Source organism: Aulonocara sp. 'chitande type north' Nkhata Bay, linkage group LG3 (genome assembly GCF_057382095.1).
Source record: "Aulonocara sp. 'chitande type north' Nkhata Bay isolate Kocher_YH1m ecotype deep benthic linkage group LG3, A_spYH_male_GT1.1, whole genome shotgun sequence".
Lineage (NCBI taxonomy): Eukaryota > Metazoa > Chordata > Actinopteri > Cichliformes > Cichlidae > Aulonocara > Aulonocara sp. 'chitande type north' Nkhata Bay.
Window position 1 is genome coordinate 28,542,848 of NC_141346.1, and position 23,689 is coordinate 28,566,536.

Here is a 23,689-nt window from a genome sequence, read left to right on the forward strand (position 1 = left end):
TTTATGGGTGCAGCATGCTAACCCAGCATTGCTAATGTTAGCTGGTAGCTTGCTAATCCATCCTCCAATCCAAATAAGATTACTTCTGACTCCAAAAATAGGCCACCATCATGGCAGCATGTATGCTAATCTTGAAGTTTCAGAATATGGAGCTGCAGTGGTTACAGCAAAATGTGCACCCGCTGGTTTTGTCTGTGTCTTGTCTTTGAATTATACAAATACATGGCATCTCACTGAGACTTGGACTTGATAAAGTGAGTCGTTATTTTCTCCTGATTGTCAAAACACTGTTTTAGTTTTTGAACAATTTTGTGTTCTTTGGAAATGAATGAAAAATACACCAGGCCCTGGCCCTGCTAGTGATGTATAGTGTTTATTCCATTCTTACTACGATCACATAAATCAGCATTAACAGATTATATCCATCATCTGGACAGACAGGATCTGACAGAAGGCTTCACATCGCGATGATGAATACACTGGAAAATAACTGTGTGTTAGTCACAAGGAAAACACAAACTTCCCGCCACGTTTATCACTCCCTCAGAGGAGCAAATCTAACTAATGCATGTCGTTAGGGAAACTTAACATAGACATACAAAATTAAAGTCACCAGAGATTTTTGGCTTAAAAAAATATCACAGCACAAAACAAGTCAAACAGTTTTTCTCAGTAGATTTAAAGCAAAACTGAAATCTTACTTATATTACGGTGCAGCAAAAACTACCCTGGAGAAATAAGTGATGTTGTCACCTGTTTTGAATAGAAGTAGATGAAGAAGTTCCAGTGCTCTAGAGAAGCAGCTGTTATATTCTTTTTTGCTTATGTAGGATCTGAGTAAGACTGCATTTCCTCATTGCCCTGCCTTCTATTCAAAGTGTGGTGTTTTCCATTCAGTAAAAACGGGCTTTCCAAAAACTCTGACAAGTCGACCTGTGGTTTTGAAAGGGGCAGTTTTGTGTCGAATCATCACCATCCTTTGACAGATCATTCGCGCATATTAATATGACATTGTGTTGCTTAACATACATTTCTATTTTTAGATTTTTTTTATCTTCAAATGCCTGCTGGTGATTTAAACTCTAAAATTCAAAGAATATTTGCCTTTTCTAAGGGTTTCTACGCTGCCACTGAAAGTCATCTTAGAGAACAGGGTCATGTCCTTTATTTCTGCAAATGTGACTTTGATTTCTGGGTATTTGAAGGTTTTAATAACCAAGGAAAATTTTTCATTTTATATAAAATAACTAAATAATAAAATATGGTAGTGTGGTGTGGTTTTGTAGTGTGGAGAGGAAATAAAAAAAGGAACTGTTACTATAAACTACTGTACATTTTATATAATAACTTAGTTAAACTATCTGATATTCATGTTTTAATGACAACAGCTTTGTATGACTAACTGCAAGACCTGCCAATCAAGGCATTCACATCATCAACATACCTTTGTTAAAAAAAAAAAAAAAATCCAGAGTAATCTGTTGTGTATTTAAGTGAAGTGGCTTCTAGCTGTGCTGAAACTTAAATATGAGCCCTATACGATATTTACCAGTGGGATGTATATCAGCTGATATACTGGGCTGTAGATGGTTCCTGCATGCCCCAAGCTCATTTTAACAGATCTGCCAAACAGTCTGAGGATGTGAATACTTTCCTAAGTAGATACTTGATATTAACGTAATGATTCTAAGATTATAACAGTCCATCAGTCACTTTGTCCACCAATGGATTGCAGTTATATTTATTCTTTTCCTGGATAAGAAGCACGTTTTGAACTTTGTGTGTGTGTTTGTGCGTTTTTCATAATTTATTCTTCTCCGTAGACATCCTCCCGGCATGCCGTGCTTCTCGCGTGCTCCTCAGGGCCTTGGTCCTTTTGGGGTCCACCACTGCATAGTCCACACGTGTACGCTGGCCTCGTGCTTGATCCTCGCCGTCTCCAGCGTGCTCACTGCCCCCGGTTAAACCTTCTCCAGTGCAGCGTTTCTGGTTGCACAGAAACACAATGAGAAAGATTTATATGATTTTTGGGAGTTTGGGGTTTTTGGGGTTTTTTTTAGATTATTTACTCGGAAAAACGAAAGTAATCCATTGGTGCCCTCTGGTGGTCAGACAAAATGATCACAGTCAAAATGTATTATTTATATCTGATGACAAATTATTAATTAAATAATGCATATGCTATATAGTATAACAGTAAAAGAAATAAAAGCACATTTAATTGAATGTTATGACTCATGTGGAATGACAGAGTGAAACAGCGAAAGATGGTTTACCTGTCTGCTTGGTGTTGATTGTCCAGTGTGGAGGTCAAGGTCCAGGTACTCCACCTGCTTGTCATCTCTGGCTCGTCGTAACACAGGGCTGTTGACTCCGCCCTCTGAAGCTCGGTGCATCATAAGTCTCAGAGACTGTAAACCGTAATGTAGAGAGTTTAGTAAAGGAGTTATGAAATCTAGAAGAAAGAAAAAAATGTTAAGACATGATAGAGAGATGGAAGGTACTCACAATCAGGTATTAGAATATATTTCAAAGAAAGAAGGGAAACAATGCCCCAAATAACAAAACATGAGCCAAATGTTTTCAATATAATAAGAATAAAAGATGAAGAAGAATAAATGGGGAAAAAGAAAGCAAGAATAGTTGGAACATTGTGAAAAAATGGAACAAAACAGGGGAGATGTGTGTGTTTTACCTGCTCGCCGGCACTGAAACTGAGGCTAGAGGTCATCATTGCAACATAGTTGTCATCTGGGTCATCGGAATCAGAGGACGGTGAAGAGCTGTGAGCAGAGCTCGGCGTGACCGTCCGACGACTGGAGGGTCTGTCACACAAACACATAAATATAAAATGAATCTTACATGATGATTTAAGATTAGGTAGTTTTTGCTTTTAAAGCAAAACTTCATCTCAATTTTGCTGACTTATAGATTGTTGGTCAGACAAATCAATCAATATTTATTCTATTGATGGCTGAGTAAAGAAAACTTTTACTTTGTAGTTTTTACTACAGAGTAACTACTTACTGTTAATTAGTATTTATATTTACTGATTCTACTCCATTCTTCTTTTATTAACTTAAATTACAACATCTTGCTGTTGTAAGATGATCTAAAAGTCCTTGTAGTAACCCTTAAGCACCACAGGGTGGCAGTAGATTGCTGCTCAGCTATTAACACATCCTTCCTCTCTCTTACTCTGAAAGCGTTCCAGGCAGTAAATTTGTGTTCTGTAGTTTTCTGTTGACCTTGCAGTAAACGTGATCATGTCACGCAAACAAACATACCCACGGGTGAAGGTCCGTGTTACAGGCGAGCGCACTGGAGGGGGGACTTCCTGCCAGTCCTGCTGCACTGAAGAGATGTCCAGAGGAGCTGGTTTTACTGGGTGACAAAAGATGGGGAGAAAAGGGCGGCTTTACTTATTACAGTTTGAAATAATGTAAGGCTTAGCTCAAATAGGGGCTGCTTGTTTTCAGGATATGAGAACAAGAAAACTGTATTTCCACTTGTCCTTCCTTTATATCTGTGATTAGAGCTGTTTAGACAGCAGTAAAAAAAAAAGAGCATTGCATTGTTTATTTTAAGCCTCGAGTTTGAAAAATTTCACAGTTTAACATAAAAAAGTAAGACCTGAGGTCTGATTTTTTAAATATATTCATTGTCTTCCTCAGTTGCTGAGTCATTTCAAACCCCCTTTTTTTTCAGTTCAGCTGTTGAATTTGGGTGATTTGAGTGAAAACGTGTACTTCATTGTTTTATTGCTGTATTGACCAACTGAAAGCAGGCTGACGCAGACCTGCAGGCTGAGGAAAAAAAACAAAGACAGATTACCATCTAATGTGTGACCCAGCCAGCAGTCACATATATGACAAATTTGACAGAAATTTTGCTTTTATCTGGACAAACCACTCTTTGAAAACAACTAAAAACTGTAAACGGTGCCAAAGCATCCTTGTAATACTTTTAATGTTGGCTTTTAATGTTTATTATTGTAATTAAAAACAGAATAAAGTTTTTATAGGAAGTAAAATCAGGTGGGGGATTTTTCCTTGCGTGTCCAGAAACAGTTTCTTGACTGTGAAGACTTTAAAATTTAATGTGAACGTTTCTATAAGCAGCAGCTGGTTCGTGTCGCTGTGTGTGTGGCTGTCGTGCTCTTGTAGTGCAGGCTTGTTGAGCAAAGTGGGAGCAGGTGAATAATTAAAACAAAATGAAATGACAGATATTGAGGGGGTGGGGGGGAGAAAGAGTCACCACAGAGGAGAAACAGCCAAGTGTTTCAGGAACAGAAAGCTTAGGGTCAAAGTTTGAAAACTGTTTCATTTTATAAGTGGGTGTATTGTCTTCAAACCACAATTTAAAAGAAAAAAATCAGTTGTCAGCACAAACAACAAAATGTGATTTTACAGAACAAGACAAGCTGAGTAAAAGCAAAAAGAGGAATCATGAAGTGGGAAGTAATTACAAGAAGCTCTGATGGAAAGCCCCTTTCACCAGTGTTTTTCATGGCTTCTAAGGTTCAGATATTTTATTGCATTTACTTGCTTCAGTAGATGCATCAGCTTCTGCTGGTGTGATTACACCTGTACACTTTGAATCATTTTTTAAAGCTTCTTTTACGTCTTCCACCTCTGCTGGACTGTTCGCTGATCATGCAAAATGTTTACTTTTTGATGCTTAGCAAATATTTTATATCTAGAATTTTAAATATTTGGCAAAATTTTGATTTTTCTATTTGTTTTCATTATTATTCAGCCATATCATTTTAATATTGTCTTAAATATCAAGAGAAAACTAAGTGTTGATGTAAATGTGTGTTGTAGTTTGTACCTCTTGTTTTATTTGTCAGCTCCTCAGGAGTTTGGCTCTCATTTCTGTCCACCGGCTGATTGGCACAAACCCCTGCAGAGACACGCAACACCGCAAAACAGATGGCATTTACCAAAGAGTGCTGCAACAGCAACTCAGCTAATGCTACATTAATGCTTACTATGAACAGACAGAATCTGGTTTTTAAACTCTAGTTCATTTCCTTAGAAATATGCTTGTGGTTATTTAGGTGAATTTTACAACTCACCAAAATGCTTGAAAATACAAAATATTTTAAAGGGAACATTATTTAATTCAAGGTAAGGAGTTTTTCTTTTTTTTTCTTTTTTTTCTTTTTTTTTACATCAAGGCTCTGTTACAGCTTCCAGCTCTCACAGTAGAATGATACTAAATTTAACACAAAACTTAATTTCCCACTAAGTTTCCGCTAACCTCTCCGTTGTGGTTTCAGGTTGCGGTGGATCGGAGGGGGCACGGCTTCTTGTTCGCCTCCAGCAGAAGTGTTCATGGTATTTCTCCTGAGCGGCGGAGTGAGAGGAGCAAGGGGAGTCAGGGCGGAGTTACGGAAACCCATGTGCGCAGGGGGAGGCACCTGCCTCCCGAGAGATGCCATGTCGGTCATGACAGTGGTGGGGTGTGTAGGAAATGAAGATGTCAGAGGGGTCATAGGGACGTAGTTGCCTTCTTGGAGCTGGGCAGAGGGGTCTGAGGGTGGAGGCACTCTGGAAGAAGAATAAAATTAATCAGAAATTAACGTTACTGAATTGTAAATTCCAATTTCAAATGTCCCAGATGTTCTTTTCATCACAGCATTGGCTGTCATTAGGTTTATCAAATCAATCAAATTTATTGTCACATCACATTACTAGTACATTGGTACAGCACATGTGAGGGAAGTAGTTACTAATAGTTATAAGTAGTTCCTTACATGTGAGGTGATGTTAGCTTGTGTTTTAGTCCAAAGATTAAAGGTGCCTTTTGTAACAACTCTCTGAAAATTTTGATTGACATCAAGCCACCACCAGGGGTTAGTGTTTTATCAGCAGGTGTGTGTTTTTTTTCAGTGTGTGTTTGCTTGGGAGGCTTTTATTTGTTAATAAAGACTGCTATTTAACAAAGCGGTCTTTATGACTTGCTTTGTTAAATAAAGGTTACATCAACTCCTTGCACCTTGAACTGTGTTCATCTTCATTTGATAGCTCTTCAACACAATACAAATATGTTTTTGAAATATTGTCATACCTGTATTTTTTTTCACATTAAGTTGTTTGTGTGTCTGTGCGTCTTTGATTGATAGTCTACTAAGGGCTCATGAACTATGTAAATGTGCCAGATTTGGCCAATTCATCCACTTGAGTACTACAAAGTAAGGGGCAGCCTATTAGAAGAAAGTGGAATTTCACGAAGTGGGATCTTAAAGAGAGAGGACCTAAAACAGCTTCATCGTGCAGATGACAATTTGAGAGGCTGATTTTAAGAAAGAAATCTTTATTTTACGTGTCGTAATTCTTACAGACCTGGGTGCAACCGGTGGCTCAGAGGTGGCAGCGCTCATGGGAACATAATTTTCATCCACATCATCATCTTCAGAACAGACACTACCCAGAGGGACCATGCCTTTGTTAAACTGAGAAAGAATGGATCAAGAATGCAGGTTGTTTTTCATTGTAAAATTATAAATCCATGATAAAACAGAAAGAGATAAAAGATAGAATAGTCGTTCAAAGTTAACATTTATTTTATTTTGGAGGTTTCAACTTACAAAATAGCTGTTAAAGCTCTCACTGAAATCAAACATGCTTGCTCTGTCAGACAAAGACCGAGGGATGTAAAAAGAGTCGCTACCTGAAACAGAAAGTATTGAGACAAAATCCATGAGTAGCTCAATCCTCTGTTCAATGATAACAGACAAACTTGTTTTGGCTTTCTATTTATTTGTTTCTTGCTGTTTTTTTTTTTTGTTGTTTTTTTTGTTTTTTGTCTACAGATGTGAAAGTGAAAGTGATTTTCTTTCCAATGGCAAAGCTCTTCCAGTAAACTGCCAACTACTTGTATACCTTTGCAGATCGTAGACTTCTGCTGACACGCATTTACACAAACAGCATTTGTACAGTGGGTTTGACCAAATGTGAAACTGAATACGCATGGCGGGTAATCTAAGAAGGTGGGACAACCACATGCATGAAATAACAAGTCTGAGCTTGCATGAATCTATCTTAGATATACTTGAAAGCAGCTGTTTCTTTATGATGGAAACTTCATAGAACTGGAAAGAGAATGTGGATTAAAAAAAACAAAAGAAAAGAAATCTCCTTGTGCTGTTGTTGGGCAAAGTTCACGTTTGATTAATGAATCAAATTATGGAGCAATCATGCACAAACAGTTTCAGCTGTAACAATATAATCCCTCAGAACTGCTAGCTCTGCACAACAAAGCTTCTTAGCTCTGCATAATCTCCCTCAGGTACGAGGTTTAAAAATCAGATAGCAAACAGTGATTGCAGCCTCCTAAAAAGATTTAGCATTGAACTGAGTACAACATTAATGTGCATGAACTTGTCTCTGAATATTACTAAGTAGGCACATCTGGTACCAGAAGGTGTTCTCATGTGAACCAGTTTTCATTAGTTTGCACCTTTTGTGGGATTATTACTCTGAATCTGACACTTTGGTGATTAAATTAATGACAAATGTAAAATGGTAAAAATGTTAGTGGTTGGTGTTTTAGAAGTGTAGAAAAAAAATGCTATCTCAATAAAATTCATGAAGAACAAGAACATTGTCTTCTGGTTTGAAAAATGAATCCAGTGACGTGCATTAAAGCTGCGTTATTTTTAATAACTAGCAGGGCAATTAGTGGTAAAACAGCCTGACTTGTTTGTTAAATTAAGGGAGGTCTATCTCTATCTCTCTGAATACAGCATTAAATTTATGTTCAACTGATGAAAAAAAAGCATGAGATCACAATCTTCCGTAGGGTTTCAGTCATATCTACATCTCACTCCTCATATCAGGTTTCGAAACACCAAAAGCCTTCAAAGTAAGAGCCAGCAAATCCAGAAGTGACATCACAGTAACTTTGTTTAGAGCAACAAATTTTAAAACTGTTTAGTTTTAAAAGTCAGCTACAATAAAACATAATGAAACCTGGATCATTACAAGTTTGCATAATGGCAATTAAAACAAAAAGATCTGAAGAACCAACTGAGAATTACCATCCAACGCTGTCAGTCTCCAGATTCATAAAGTCTCTTTTACATCACAAGTTTCCTGCAGCAGCAATAAAACCTTAATGAACCTGCTGTTTAAAACCTATCCTGCTTTAAATTGCAGCCTAAGTTACATACAGCTGATTAATATCCACTAAACATGGTACACACGGTAAAGCATTTTGGCAGCTAAATCAATGCCTTACACTGGCACTGATTTATCTTTAGTTCTACAGCTAGAACTTATAGATTGGCTTAGCACAAGGACTATAAAATGTCAAAAACAGCGAGCCTGGTTGAATCCAAATGCAGCATGGAACACACCAGCCAGAAGGTCGACTTGTTTTGACAACAACTACATTTTTAGAGCTATTGTTATAGCCCGAACATGTGGATACCAGATAAGAGATAACTAGATCAAGACTTCTGCTGGTCACTATATAAGACTGAAGAAAAGAAATGTTCACATGAAAACTACCAGGTTCATTTTGTCTGTCTTTGGCTCTGTACAAAGATTAGGTACCCATGTGTAATCAATGCCAGCTCAAACTGACAGCTCAGTGGGACTCAGATTTCAGACAGACAGAAACATCTTCTCGTCTGTTATTTGCACATTATGTTTATTCATATTCAGGTGTTGTGTGTATTGACGTTAATCAAGAGGAAATAAAATGCATCAACTGGCATCTCAAAGGCTCCTTAAAGAACTCCCTAAATCTGATTTGTTGAATGTGTGAAAAATAAAAAATCTAATGAATGAAATGTTGGTTTTGGCATTGAAATCTGAAGGATTATTTGTTTGAATTATCAATGTCAGGACAGTATTGTCTCCTTACTTGTATGCATGCATCCTGGTGTAGTGACGGTGTTGCTCCTTGGCAGATGTCCTCCTCCATCCACACTCTCATCCCTCCTCTCTGGCTCTGAGGCAGTTCGGGGGAGTGTGGCAAGCTTTGAGCTTTCTCCTTGGGCTGCAATGCCAAGAGGTTTTGGTGGGCGCGGAGGAGGAGTAGGGGTGGAAGCATGAATCTCTGCTTGGGTTAGGGAGTCCACACTAAGGGTAGAAGATGGGCGGCGAGGGGGCGGCGGTTGTGAAGTGCATACTGGACGTGGGATCTGGTAACCACTAGTGGTGGATGAGTGTGTGCTTGGATGCACATTGGAGTGCACATTATCACTGAGAGGTATTGCTACTGGACGAAGGTGAAAATCCAGGGAGTGCTTTCTGGGATGCGGAGAGGGGTGACAGCGGGGTCTGCCAGCTCGATTCTGGGAGTCAGGGGTTGTGCTGGCATCTAAAGACTGGCTGAGAGGGCTCGACATTGCAGTGACTGTCCAAGGGACCACTCTAAAGCCAGAAGAAGAGGAGGAAGAGGAGTAGGATGGATTTGGAAGGCTGCTGGGGAGGAGGGAAGGAGAGGAAGAAGAAGAAGAAGAGGAGGAGGTTGCAGAGGGAGGCGGGTAAAGGTTGTCATTGTAGTCAGTTTCAAGAGATGTGGATGACCCTAAAGGAGCCCTACAAAAAGAAAGAGAGAGATATCAACAAAAAGACTTGAATAAAAAGAGTTTGTTTTTTCTTTTTTTTTTTCCTTATTAAGTTGTATAGTTTATCTGTTTATTTTGGTCAAAAACAAAGACGAATAAAATAGAAAGGTTTTCTTTGCATTACAATTATTGTTGATTTTTCCCATCATAGTCCACTCAAGGCTTTGGGTTCAAACCTCAACAACTAAACGTGTCTGGAAAGATCAAACATTTTCCAACTGAGGAGGAAAATAGGTTTTATTGTGCTGTTCTGAGGAACTCTCCCATGAAGTTTCATGAAGTCAACCTTTTCCGTGGGTGTGATCCAAGATAAATCTCAAATCCCCTTTCTTAGAGTCAACACGTCTGAACCTGTAACTCTGGTAGTTTAGCTGATTTATCTTCAGCTGGTTCTCTTTAGTCTGAACTGGAGTGGAACTGGAGTCAGAGTGGAAAAGTTTTTTTTTGCATTTTTAGGATTTTGTTTTGAGCAATAATATGACTAAAACAAAAACTAACTAGTTATATTAAACAAAGCTTGCAGATCTGACAGGCTGTCTTTTATAATTCTGTTTTCTATCATTGTGTTTTTATTAGTTTTGTTAGAGTTTAAGTATAGATTCTGGACTCATTTTGGCATTTTAACTCAGTTTTTACAGAAACTGCAAATCTTTCTATGAGGTTAAAATTTTAGCGAAATTCTAAAGGCTTCAGAAGACGTCTAAAGTTAATTCGCTGCTCTGTTACCTTAAATGATATTGCTAACAACAGGATTTATTAACACATTAGGAATTCTAAGTATACCTTCAAAGTTAAATAACTTAATTAATGCAAAAAGACTTCTGGGTGCATAGAAATCTATGGGAAAATGGCCATAAGATCCCTTAATCTATGACCTTCAGTAGTTTCCTGATGAGTTTAGTGTCTCGATCGTGAGTTTCAAGTGATACTGAATGGAAGATTAACTTGTAGATTATGGTCCTAATGCACTGAAGTAGAAAAGGATGATGAAGCTGGGAATTTTTTACTCAGTTATTGACAAGTCATTTCATGAGCAATGGCCCTCAATTGCACAATCATGTCCCCTCATACATTCGCGATGTCTAGTTAGAAAACCCTAACAATATTGTAATTGTATACATACAATATACTATATATACAATATCCATCAGGTTTGTTTCAAGTGTTCTGTATCTCGATTTTTCCATCCACTACATGTTGGAGATATTCCATCTATGACATGTTTGCTTATTTAATTAAAGTTAAATCTTCAGAAAAATATATTTCTATGATATTTTAAAACTATCCTTAAAAGAGGATTAAATTGTTTACAGACAAATTCACCAGATAACCTTTACTAAGTAGTTGGAAATCATTTAGACTTAGGTGAAAAAAAAATCTGGCCGTAACCTATTGTAACTTAATCTATCTTAATTGAGATGTAGAGTTTACCAGGCATGGATTAAGCCTGAACCTCCTAGAAAACATGTTTGGTCTAAGACTAAGCTGGGAAAATGAGCTTTAAGACATTAATGACTAGGCTTTTTTTGTCTTATTGTATCTTTGTGTTCATTTATTTACCTGATGTGACTCTGGCATTGTGATAACCACAGGTAATCCTCCTCTGAATTCCGGTCAGGCTCCATGTGCTGCACACTCACCGGGTCATATGGTGGTGGGACTAACCCTGTCATCGTAGAGATGGTGGTGGTGTGACTGACTGGGGTCATAGATGTTGCAGAGGTGGAGGAGGAGACAAGAGGTCTTTCTGGAACTGTACAATGAAAGAAAATAAATCAGCTAATTCAGGAATTAAAAACCTTATAGACAATCTGTTCAAAGGTCCCAAAGCTCAGCCAGTATTTGTCATGTCAGTTTATTAGGCACGCCACTTCAATACTTTTAATGCATATTTTACCAGCAGTTTGTTATTCTTCCTGTTGTGCTGAAGTGCATTTTATTGAAATGCTACCAATATATTTATCATTTATATGTTATATATTAACATACATTTGTTGATTATCTGAGCAAAACATTGGAAAACCTTAATAAACTGGAGTGTGGTGCAGTATTGATGATGCAAAAACTATATTGCATTACAATAGATGTTTAGTAAAGCGGTGACTTACTTCATGTGTGAATTTACAGAAGCTCTTTTACATGTTTTTTTCTATAACTTTAATCCTAAAGAGATCTATGTTAATTACAAAGAAACCATTGATTTTACAGTCAACATATGGAAAAAAATAACTGATTTGTTGCATTGTATCATATCAAATGTATATCAAAAAATCAAATTTATATTTGTTATATCAAATTTATTCAGAATATGAAACCTCTGATAAAACATCCATCTATTATAAACACAAATAAGACTGTTTAACTCAAAGGATCCATTTCGCGTGTGAACACAAAGTTCAAATGTACAAGGGCAAGCTGCTATAACAATATCATAATATTTATATTGTTTAAATGTATTGCTGTACAGGTCTGAGTCAATGGCAGCCACAATCGTGAAGGCATACTTGTCTACTTTTCTTTATGCATGTTCTCTCCTCCTCCTACTTTTCACACTGACTCAACCACAGCCCACGCAGGCAAACATCCACTTCAAATGCAAAACAAGAAAGGTACACGGAGCATTTTTCACTTGTCTAATAATTGGATATTTAGCATACCATCATCAGTAGGGTTGAAGCCACAGAGCAGGCAGATGGATGTCACCCAGCGGTTCATGTCCTCTTCAGACTCAGCCACCAAGTACCAGATCCTCTCTTCTGTCCTGAGGTCAAAAACAAAGCTGCTCTCTAGCTCCTTTTTTGTGAAAGAAAGGCCAGCATCCACCTGACGGAGAGGCAGAAATGGAGCAGACTTGTTACTGTCAAACAGTCAAGCAACCCTTAGGATTTATTAAGTGTAAGTGTTTACATAGTTGAGTATCTATGTACATGATATACATACATTCAATTGGCATTTAACAAACAAAAAGAATTTGAAAGAAAAAAAATAAATTATGAGATGTGATCATAAAGTTCCCTGTGTCTCTCAAAAAGTGAAAAATCATACCTAATTTAAATTTGGTCAACCTTCCCCTATGGGCCGTCGAGTCCCAACACACATGCTATGTTTGGATTGCATCTTAGAAGACACTCAGGCATGCGGATTTGTAATTTCAAACTTTCCCAAAAACAAAATATCACAGTCCGTGTCAAAGTAATTCAACCATTATGCTAATGATCACTGGCCCAACAGCAATTTTTAATCAAAGTGTCCCCAATGTCCAGACCTGAATTGATTGCACCAGGTCAGGAACACAACAATGATCTATTTTCTGACAATCCCCAGGTTGTGCGCCAAGAATTCGTCCCCTGTGGACAGACTATCAAAGTTCGACTTTACTGCAATGTTCCGATGTGTCAAAGGAAGATCATTCAGCAGAAACCACCTTAAATAAATCACATTTTATGCTGCACACAAGACATGTGTGGCCATGCCAACACAATCTTTTTAGTATTATTACCAAACCAATGTTAGTGTTGTGACTTTCACAGTGTGTGATGCGGTGTAATCTAATAATTAGTAGTTCTGTGCTACAAGTCTTGCACTGCTCAAAGAAAGAAACTTGAAAAGAAGATCAGTCAAAGTTGAAATAAGAGAAATTTTCTCTTTTCTCATAAAGAAAATTCAGGAACTGATTTTATTACCAAAATCTGTGTTGCCACACTCTCTCTTTATTTTGCAAATAAGATCATATTTACAAAAAAAAAATGTTTAAAGACATAAATCCAACATTAGGTGAGATAGTAATATATCTGTCATCTCACCTGTTCGCACAGATTCAGATTGATGTTCCTGATTGGCCGACGGGAATGCGGGTTCTTGTAGTATTGCAGAACGTCCGGCTCTCCGCTCAGTCGACCGCTTCGCAGCACAAACCAGCGCCTCTTCCAGGCCTAGACAGAGTAAAAGATTTATTACTAAAAAAGGTTTTTATGTGTAAAAATAATCTCAGGACAAGATGCAAGCACTCAACCCCTGTGTGCCAACTGCTGAGATCTTTTTGAGACTTTTACTTTGGACTTTGAACTTCAGTCTTCTTCCTGAGTGAGTTATTGATTATATGAAGTTTTTTTTTCTGTCCTTCTTCCGTTACACAAACTCATTAAACGCAATAGCGTTGTCTTCCTCCATGTCCTAAGTTTTACACTTCAGTGAATTTGAATGCTAACTAAACATCACACACACGCCTACGTCCACTGAACTGCTAAATGTTTGACACTTGTCTCCGGTCGTTTGGCATCAGGTGTTGGGCATTACAGGTAGGGTCTATCTCCAACAAATGATCCACAGGAAGGCATCTCATACTTCAGACATGACTCACAACCAGTGCGTTTGTGCCATTAGTGTGTAGGCAGAGTGTGAAAGAGAAGTCATGATATTTTTTTAAAGGTGTGAAGCAGAGCATAAATAAGGATTTAAATTTCATAACAGTACAGGGACACGTGAATGCACAGTTTCACATTCAGGGCTCAGGTTTTCAGTTTAAAGAAACCTGAGATTTTTCTTACGAAGGTTGAACAAATGCCATTTAAAACACAGGAACAAGTTTTATGCTTCTGTTTAAAAGGCTGAATACAGTATGTGTGTGTGTATGTTTTTGTGTTGGCCTGACAAGCTAAATCCATTCTTTCTGATCCTCATGAACTATTTCTCAACAAAATAAAATGGACTCCTCGGGCCTGAGCCTCAGCGGGAGTTTATGTGTTTGTGTGCTTGTTTGATCAAAGCGCACAGTAATGAATGGCAAAACACATTTCAACCTTTTTTTCTTCAAACCCAGACAGGAAAAGGAAATAGCTGAACAGGAAATGCCGGTGGGAGATGGCAGTATGAGCATGTGTTTATTGACTGTCTCCCTCGAGCTGTTTGATGATCTGCTGGGTGCTGGGGAGATAAAAGCAGCAACATGGCAGAACTAGTATGAAAATACTTTTTGATTCTTTCTAATTAAAGTAACAGGAACAAGCTGCAGCGGACTGGATCACTCACCAGCATGGCCTGCAAAATCCTTTTTAAGTGCCTGGTAACACAGGCTATTACTAGAATAAGTCATGATGGAGCAACCAGATTAAGAAACACACTAGTTTTAAAGGGATAAAAAGGTAATCAAATTTTAATGTTGTTATTATGCAATAAGTACTTCTTTTACAACCTGACATGCAAACTTCAACAAGTTCAACATTGTACGAAAGCGTTTGTTTGTCAAACTAAATTGGTGTTCAGTTTGGACTTGATTTTATGTACTGACTCATTGGGTTTATTTATGTTTTTAATTTAAAAGAATTAATATATTTAATAATATAATTATAATAAAATACAGTGATTTACGACCCTTAATAAACACTTGATCATTAGTTTCATGTGATTCTGAAAAAATAAAAAAAACGATTTTAGGCTTGTAAATTATGATCATTGGCCTTCAATTTTGTCAGGTGGTCCTGAGCACTTTTGAAGTCTTGTTAGAAAACCCATTTATTTTTGATGTACAGTCTATAGTTTTGTTATACAAGTTCATAACTTATTTTGCCTACCAAGTGATTGCATTTCTTTAGACTTTTTTATTTAAAACTTTGATTTAAAACTTTAATTAGAAGAAAAAACTCACTTCATTATTGTCTTCATATTCATGATTTTTTTTCAGTGGCCAAAAAGTGTGTTTGGTGTTTTGTTTTATTTTAAAGATGTGACTCTCAATAATCAGATACCAAAGTATCAAAAATACTATTCTTATTCCAGTTTGTGAAATACTGTTTTCTTTTTTAATTTTGCTTTGGATTTTTTCACTTGACATCACAGAAATGAATAAAAGTTTTCCTTTGGTATTATTGCCTTGTCTCACTGACAATTTGATGTCCTGTAGTAATGGTTCTTTTTTGAAGGTTGGAAAAGTGAGCAGGTTGTTTGTCAACATGCATTTCTACTTATTGCGCTAGTATATCCTTGTACTTGTATGCCTACAAACACCCTCTTTTTTCTTGCATCCATTGGGTCAGCTGAACTTTGATTTACCCCACATCATGCCTGCCATGCAGTGACAGGTCTAGGGCATCATTCATTTTGCTTTCCTCTGTTCCACAGTACAAGAGATAAGACTGTCTCCATGTCTTTGTAAGGTTTTACAAATATGAGATTTTTTTCTTCTTAATAAAAGGAAATCTATCGTGCTCATTTCTAAGTTATTATTTTTTATTCTTGTACTCTAGAGTAGGTTTGCATGGTTCCAATCTCAAAACAATTCTTATTTATCCCTTCCTCTTTAAGCCAACTTTCTTCAGATTGGCTGCTGATCAGAAGAAGAAAAAAAAGCTTGAATGGCGGTGGGTGGGGCTTTTTGCTCACAGTCCCAGCTGTGTGGCTAACATGACCATATTAGGTATGCATGCTACTATGCTAAGGCTACTATACTAACGCCAACGGTAGGAAAGTAACATGTCTAAGACCAACATTTAGAGCATTCTGAAACATCTGTTCTTCACTCACATAGATTACTTTCCACATTTGCTGATTTCACAATTTGGACAGTCCATTCATCGTCCTCTTAGTTGCTGATCTGATGAAAAAGATCAAATTTTAAGCACAATGGCAACCAATTATACATTTCCTCACATATTTTATTTATTTGGAACTGTACTTCTACTTTGCTATCATCACCAAGACAGTGGTCAGAATAGACACACTAACAAACAATTACTGATATTCTTTGTTCCAGTTTATACTTTTGCTCCTATATTTAAGATCCCAAGTGTAACCTCTATGGACAACATTTATTCTGAAACATTTATAGCATTACCTTTGATCTGTGTTTGTTGCCTATGTCCACTGTGCACAGTGCATTTCCTCTCTATCACCTACAGCTCCCATGCAGCGGCCTTATATCCACCTAAAGTAATAAAGATAACCTCTTTTCCTTTAACAGCTTCTTTCCTCCTCTCCTTTCATTTGGTTTCTTTCTTTGACCTTTGACCTCAGCAGGAAAAGGGCACAATGGATCTAAAATAACACTTCCTCCATCCTGTCTCCAAGCCAAAATTAACACCAGACCTGAATAACAATATTCCTGCTGTTCAGTTCCTCATCTTCTCATCTGTAATCCCTAATCTTCTCATTCCTTTTAGTGCTGAGCTCTCATAACTGCAAACATGTGACTTTAAAACACTTTCTGTTTGTTTGCAGTCACTTGCAGACAGTTTCATTTATGAAAAACTAAAAAAAAAAAAACCTGACTAAATTATTCTAAAATGCTTTATTTCAACGTAAACAAAATTTAGATGAATAATATTTTGAACATGGCTGTAAATGAATATGCTAAGATGCTAGGCTCCTCAGTTTCCTTCATAGATTTTAGAGGTTTTAAATGGAAACACATTGGCGTCCTTTTTTAAAATCTATCTAGCTTGGTGTCATTTGCCAAATTTTGGAGATGTCTGCTTTCTTTTAAATATAATAGAACTAAATTACATGTAAAACATCAGCAGCAGCACTTCTTACCACAAATCAGACCCAGTTCCTCAAAAATATATTTTAAAAAACTTCTAGAGAACAGTTTCATGAAGGAACTGTTTTCTTTCTCCTGAACTGCACCTTTTAACTGTATGACTGTACAGAAGGAAGTGTACATCTACAACCCACTAATAGAGGTCCTGGCTTATGATTCGTGTAACAGGATGTAAACACTGGTGGCCCCGCTTCCACGCACTGTCCCTTTCTATGATGCAATGTTAGTCAGCTTCAAGTTTTTTTTGACTGGCATATTTGACAAATTGTTTCTGAAAGTATTTGAATTTGATGTTTGGGGGGTAAACAGTTCATTTCAAGATACGATGAAATAAGATTATTTTGTGCTATGGAAGTGAAACAGTAGGTACCAGGATGGATCGATGACTTTGACCAATAGCAACTTCATTCTATTAGTTGTTCAGAATTTCCTCAGATGGTCTTTGAAGTGTCACGCTGGGAAGAAGTTAAGCTTAGATTGCAAAGGAAAACATTACAAGAGATAATTGGTGGTAATTTTCCTGTTTACGTTTGCTTTCTAATCCAGATAAATATGCCTTAACTGTATTTCAGTGTGGTCCTTTTCTTCAGTCACTGGCTTCGTTTTTTAGTGGTGCTTGTCACCCATGTCCAGTGTTGGGCAAGTTACTTTGAAAAAGTAATTAGTTCTTAAAAAGAGTAACTGAGTTAGTAACTAAGTTACAAGATTCTAAAAGTAATTAATTACTTGAAAAGTAACTGTTACGTTACTTTAAAAAAAATGTTTAGCCCTCTGGGGTCCAGGGTACAATTGGCCATTTTTAACTACTTTTGATTTTCCCTCCACATTTCACCCTTAAAAACTATTTACTTTGCCTTGTTTGGTATCATCCTTTTCAGCACAACCTCGCATGTCTGAATTTACAGTTAAGTTTTCATTTTGACGTACTGTATTAACACAACTGATCTAAAACCAGACAAAAAACATAAAATCTGAGCAGAAAAAGTTATATTTTTTTAGTGTAACAACCACAAACATGTTTAATGAATCATATTTCATAACTTTAAATGCAAATATAAATTGTCAATTTTAAAATCATATGCACAAGTTTTGCAAACAACAAAGTTATTTGCAGTCATCTACCTTTTACCTTGATTTTCTAAATAACCATTTCAAACTATTTACAGAACAACAGGCTGTTCTTCATTCAATAAGATGCCACACAAATTATTTGTGCCACTCCAAAACAATAATCTCTGTCCACAGCAGCAGGTGTATCACTCCTGTTTCTACCTGGAGACAGCAGTCGCCTCATTGTTCTGACACACAAACAAAACTATCCACAGCACTACACACTAACTACACAAGACAACACACTAACTACACAAGACAACACACTAACTACACAAGACAACACATTAACTACACAAGACAACACATTAACTACACACTGCAAACACACTAAACATCACAAATCTCTCAACATCTCAAGACTCGCTCTCTCTCTTTTTCTGCCGTCTTTCTCTCTCTCTCTCGCTCTCTCTCTCTCTCTCTCTCTCTCTCTCTCGCTCTCTCACCGTCACTCCTAAAACTTCCCCCTCTTCCTAAACAACCAAATGTCATGTTGCTATAGAACTCATGCGGTTGTTTTGTCCACTAGCTACACTTCTTATGCCAAAAAGAAATCGTCAACCTGAAAGTGATTGCCGTCCGCGGGAGCATGTGCAGCTGCTTAAAGCTGTAGCGTCCAGATTACTTTCAGCTACTTCCATGCAACTGATATAAGATGCGGTAAGCTGAACACAGCTTCAACCGTCTGTTTGTTGACAAATAGTAACGAGACCATACCGCATTTTCGTGTTAGTAACGGCAACGGCGTTGTAACGATAGAAATAGTAATTAGTTAGATTACTCGTTACTGAAAAAAGTGACTCCGTAACGCTGTTACTTGTAAGGCCGTTATTCCCATCACTGCCCATGTCATTCCCAGATCTCAATATTACTAGCAGAACCAACAAGGAGAAAAGAAAGAAATTAGAATTGCCCCAGAGAGCATGTCCTCAGCTAAGGTCAACGCCCCATCTCACAGCTGTAAACACAGTGATTCAGATCTGCTTCCAAATAAAACATTTCCTCCTTTGCCCATTTAAAGCCTAAAGTTTCATACACTGAACAAATGTTAGGTATAGGACCCAAATTAGAGTGAAACAGAATTAGCTTTTTTATGTGGCTTTGCTGTATTTCATTTAAGTCATAGGTTAAGAGTTTTTCAACTTGGAAAACTGAAATCATGAATAACTCTAGGGCTCTCGAGGTGAAATGTAACATTTCAGGTGCACCATGGCTGACTGACCTTGTAGCATCCAGCTGTGCATTAATCGGATGCAACTGTATAATGGAGTGGAATAAATGTCAAATATAAGAGCCATTCACACCAGCAATTTAGATAGATCATTGTATCCCATTATCCTACCGAGTGCCATAAATGCTACATACTTTACAGGCTGTGGCTAAGTAACGTTCAACTCTGTGGGTGCTGCTGAGTGGTGTTTGAGCATCTGTGGTGCTGGGACGCATGAAATCAGAGCTCTTCATTCAAACCTTTTCAAGGCAAGGTGTTGAACTTGTCTGTAGAGCACCATTGCTCTGATGGAGAGCAGGACTTTTGGAGGTATCCACACTGTGATACATATCCAAGAGAGGGCCTCTGCAGACCCAACTCTTTCTTCAACTGTGTTTGACCTTCTGTGTGTGTGTGTATGTGTAAAACATGTGTTATTGTACTCAAGGTTTCAAAATTTACGTCATCATTATCCCTGGTTTGCTTCCAGAGTGTGTGTTCGTTTGTGTGTGTGTGTGTGTGTAGCTGTGTGTGTGTCTGTGTACGTGTGTGTGTGTGTGTGTTCGTGTGTTTTCAAATCTTCTAAATCTTCAGGAAGGCCCTCATCGTCCAACCAGGCATAGCTGAGTGTAATTGGTTTATTACATAACGCACACACAGCTTTCAACAGAGCAGGGAGTGTGTGACGAAGTATACTCCATGAACTTTACCCACTATACATGAACACACACACACAAACTGTCTGCTTCTTCCATTATAGGGGACTGTGTGTGTTTGTGTGCTTAAGTGTGAGTGTGTTGATATTAGAGGCACAGCTGGCCATGCAGCGCTTCTTTGCACACATTTCATTGTATATACCATCATGACTGAATATATACACAGACTCAACAATGGTCTGTCTGTTTGGAGCAACTTTCTTTTTCTTGCCGTCTCGCCTCTCTGCGTCTTCGTCTCTTGTCTTCTTTTCCCTTTTCCTCCAGCTCTTCTTCTTTGATTCCAATGGATTTGCACGGTCTCCTTCATTTTAAACAAGCAGTAAGAAAGTGCAACTCCAGCACTCGACTTTCTTTGAAATCTGATTGTTCCCTCCTAAAAAATGTTCCCTGCTGCGATGGGTCTATCGACGTCAGCTAAGAAGAATATTGAAGTCTGCCTAATTAGTGCTGGCACAGTTTCTCTGTGCTTTTCCCCGGCCTTTTAGTGATGCTCTGCTTCAGCTATTTCTTCAGAGGGCCCGTGTTCTCACGTAAAAAGTTACTGGTTCAAATCTGGAAATTGTTCAGCTTTCCCTGAGCATATTCTGGTATTGAAGGCAGCTTCACTTCCTATCACTTTTTCTTCTGACCTATTTTATTATCCTTCACTTTCCGCTGCACACACACAAAGACAGAGGGGGGGGGGGGGGGGGGGGGGGGGCAGGAGGAAAGGAAAACATGTGATAATAGGAGAGGAAGAGAGAGCACGAGAATGAAAGAGAAACACAGAGAAAGGCACACCAAACATTTTTTTTAGAAATGGAAAGAATAAAACATCAAGGGAAAATATGGAACGGAGAGATGAGATTAGCTCAACTCACTGGTAAGGCATGCCAAATATGTGGTGCATGCATGTGATCCTAACTGCCTAAGCTGCTTCTTTACTGGAATAAAGCAGCCTGTGGTGCAACTGGACACACCAACTTGCATGAATTCATGAATCCATCCTTCCACTTATTCTACATAGTGAAGGAGAATACAGGAAAAAACAAAACTGGTCCAAGTCTCTGGTATTCATTACAGGCACAGTGCCACGTTGTCAGGTTTGGGATTTGAAAAATGCTAAATAACATTTTTGTGGCTTACATGTAATTAGAAACAGTTGTTTCTTTTGACAGCAGCTAGAACTGTACACTTCGTTCATTTTGCATGTTTATCAGATTACAAGTTACATTGCAGCAATTTTGTAGCTCATCTTTAAGTTAGTTATGTTTCCAATGACAAGTTGTATAACAGTCAGTTTGTAGGGCTAATATATCAGCTAAGGATCAGCCTTGTTGACTGAGTTTTATCCGTTTTAAATAAACTTTATTAATACCAGTGGCTGGTATTTATCTGTGTCACATCTTTGTTTTTGTTTTTTCAAAGATAATGGGATTAATGATGAACATTGTTGGGTTTATTCATGTAACAATGTATGCATTTTACATAAATTTATAGAGAAAGGACTCAAAAATAAATTGTCTTACAATATAATACAAATACAAAACAGCTACAGATTTCACTTTAAGGATATTGACTGCTGTGCTAGCTGTAATTAAAAGTCTGCATATTTACTGAAATAAACAAACAGCTAGCTTGCACGCTAATATGCTAACTGTAGTAAAAATATTGTAGCTGTGCTAAAAATATAGCATACAATCAAGCTGTTTTTCTTTTTCTCTAGATTTAGCTTGTGTATTAGCTGTATTCTGAATGGGGTCAAATAAATAATGTCTGAATTCTCATTTTTTAGAAATAAAAATTCATCCATTCGTTTATTTTCTTAACTGCAAATCCAGTTCACGGTCATGGTGGTGATGGAGCCTATCTCAGCTGTCTTAATGTGAAGGATGGTGTAAACCATAGACAGTTTTGTAGAATTACAAATAATATTCTCTGTATTTTATAATGTGGTACTACAAAGTCAAGTAGCATTACAGTGTTGCTTCCTGTCTAGTTGACAGCTGTGTTAGGATGGATGTTTTTTATTGTTTTATAATCAAGAGTGTGTAACTGTAGGAAATGACTCACTGTGTAAACACTGATGAAACTGAGACAAATCTTTAAACTTAATTAAATGCTACAGAGACAAACCTCCATGAACAGTTGGTAATACTTCTGCAGTTGTACTCCTGATTAAAAATCTTTGCACAGCTTTAGGATACTTCATATATCCACACTGGACATCACAAAGATGAGTCATATATATATACAGAACATATGCACAGTTTTTTGTATGTTTAATTTTTTCAAGTGTTTCAAATTCAAATAAAATACTCACATAGCGCCTCAGTTTTTTCTCTGGGGGTGACTTTCTCAGCCACCCTTCACACACCACGTCCCCTGCTCCGCTCATCCCGATGCCAACAAATATGGCTCCAGCAGCGCTTCTTTAATTATCAATTAACCAATCAGATGGACCTCAGTTGATCAGGATGCCAGTAATGTGTCAAAGCAGGCAACCATTCAGTTGATCACCATGAATTTCCAACAGTCAAGTACATTTAACCAATCGAATGTCACATAGGTTCATTAGTCCTTTCAGTAAGTCTTCTTTTTTGTTAACAATGATCAAATCCAACCAGATTTGAGATCAGCTGCTTTGGCTTTAAATCGGTAAACAAGGCATCCAAGCTTCACACCAGTCTGAGATCCAGTCAGTTGATCTGTACATGTGCAGGTCAGGCTTCCACTTTGTCAATCAGACTTTTAATAAGTTAAGGTTTCCAGTCTGTTTTTAAGTAAAATCCTGCTGTAATAAATCAGTTGAGCAGTTTCTAGCCACACATGGAAGAGCTTCTGTTCACCCGTCGACGCCTGAGTCACACCTCCTTTTGAGAAAGCTTCAACTTCCCAGCAGTCAGTCTTCCCTCCCTCCTCCCTCCTTTCTCTCACTCTCTCGCTTTTTGTGGTTGTGCGATAACTGAACACAATGCCTCAGCTCGGACATTCCTGCTCTCCTCTCCACCCTCTTTTCCCTCCTCCTCCTCATCACTCCTCCCATTCTCCTCCTGCTCTGTGTAACAGGAAACTCCCCCTGTGGATATGGATGCAGTTTTTTTTGGAAAATGTGCGAGGGAAAAGGAAGATGTCTACTTTAATATAAAGTGAACATGGCATGGACATAAGTTGAATAAACTGATGGATAAATTAGATTTCTAAATATAATAAGCATGAGTATGGGTCTACTATGACAGACGAGACCTTTGATATCAACAAAAGAAAACGTGTTCAACAAAACAAGAAAAAAACATTTTTTCCTCCAACAGCATGTATTTGTTTCTTTTAAATTTCTACTTAAAAAAGATGCACACATTCAGTAACAGCTCAACAGCCATTATGAACAACCTTGGGGTCTATTGATGATTATATATTAATCCATGTACCTTGGTATCTCCAGGTATCTTGTGTGAAAGAGCACTCAAAGTTGTTTAAGGTTTATGCTCAACCCTAAGTTGATCAGTTTCCAGAATTCCAAGTACACTTGAAATTAAAGACTTCTTTAAAATATA

The 23,689-nt window shown here is 37.7% G+C and overlaps 1 protein-coding gene across 3 annotated transcripts; it reads right to left on the reverse strand.

Annotated features, from left to right (window-relative positions):
* Positions 1-352: 352 nt before the first annotated feature.
* Positions 353-23,046, reverse strand: LOC147335033 (GRB2-associated-binding protein 1-like). 3 transcript variants are annotated; one of them, XM_086275522.1, is made up of 14 exons: positions 22,459-23,046; positions 16,106-16,175; positions 13,390-13,518; positions 12,244-12,409; positions 11,147-11,339; positions 8,878-9,557; positions 6,596-6,678; positions 6,351-6,460; positions 5,266-5,555; positions 4,834-4,905; positions 3,288-3,384; positions 2,696-2,825; positions 2,277-2,411; positions 353-1,986 (listed from the first exon to the last, which is right to left on the reverse strand). In XM_086275522.1, the coding sequence occupies exons 2-14, from the start codon at positions 16,121-16,123 to the stop codon at positions 1,801-1,803; spliced, it is 2,289 nt and encodes a 762-aa protein (XP_086131648.1). In that variant the 5' UTR covers positions 16,124-16,175; positions 22,459-23,046; the 3' UTR covers positions 353-1,800. The 3 variants fall into 3 exon arrangements, with proteins under 3 accessions (XP_086131648.1, XP_086131640.1, XP_086131657.1); XM_086275514.1 differs by lacking the exon at positions 16,106-16,175; XM_086275531.1 differs by lacking the exons at positions 353-1,986; positions 16,106-16,175 and having other exon boundaries at positions 2,337-2,455.
* Positions 23,047-23,689: the final 643 nt, after the last annotated feature.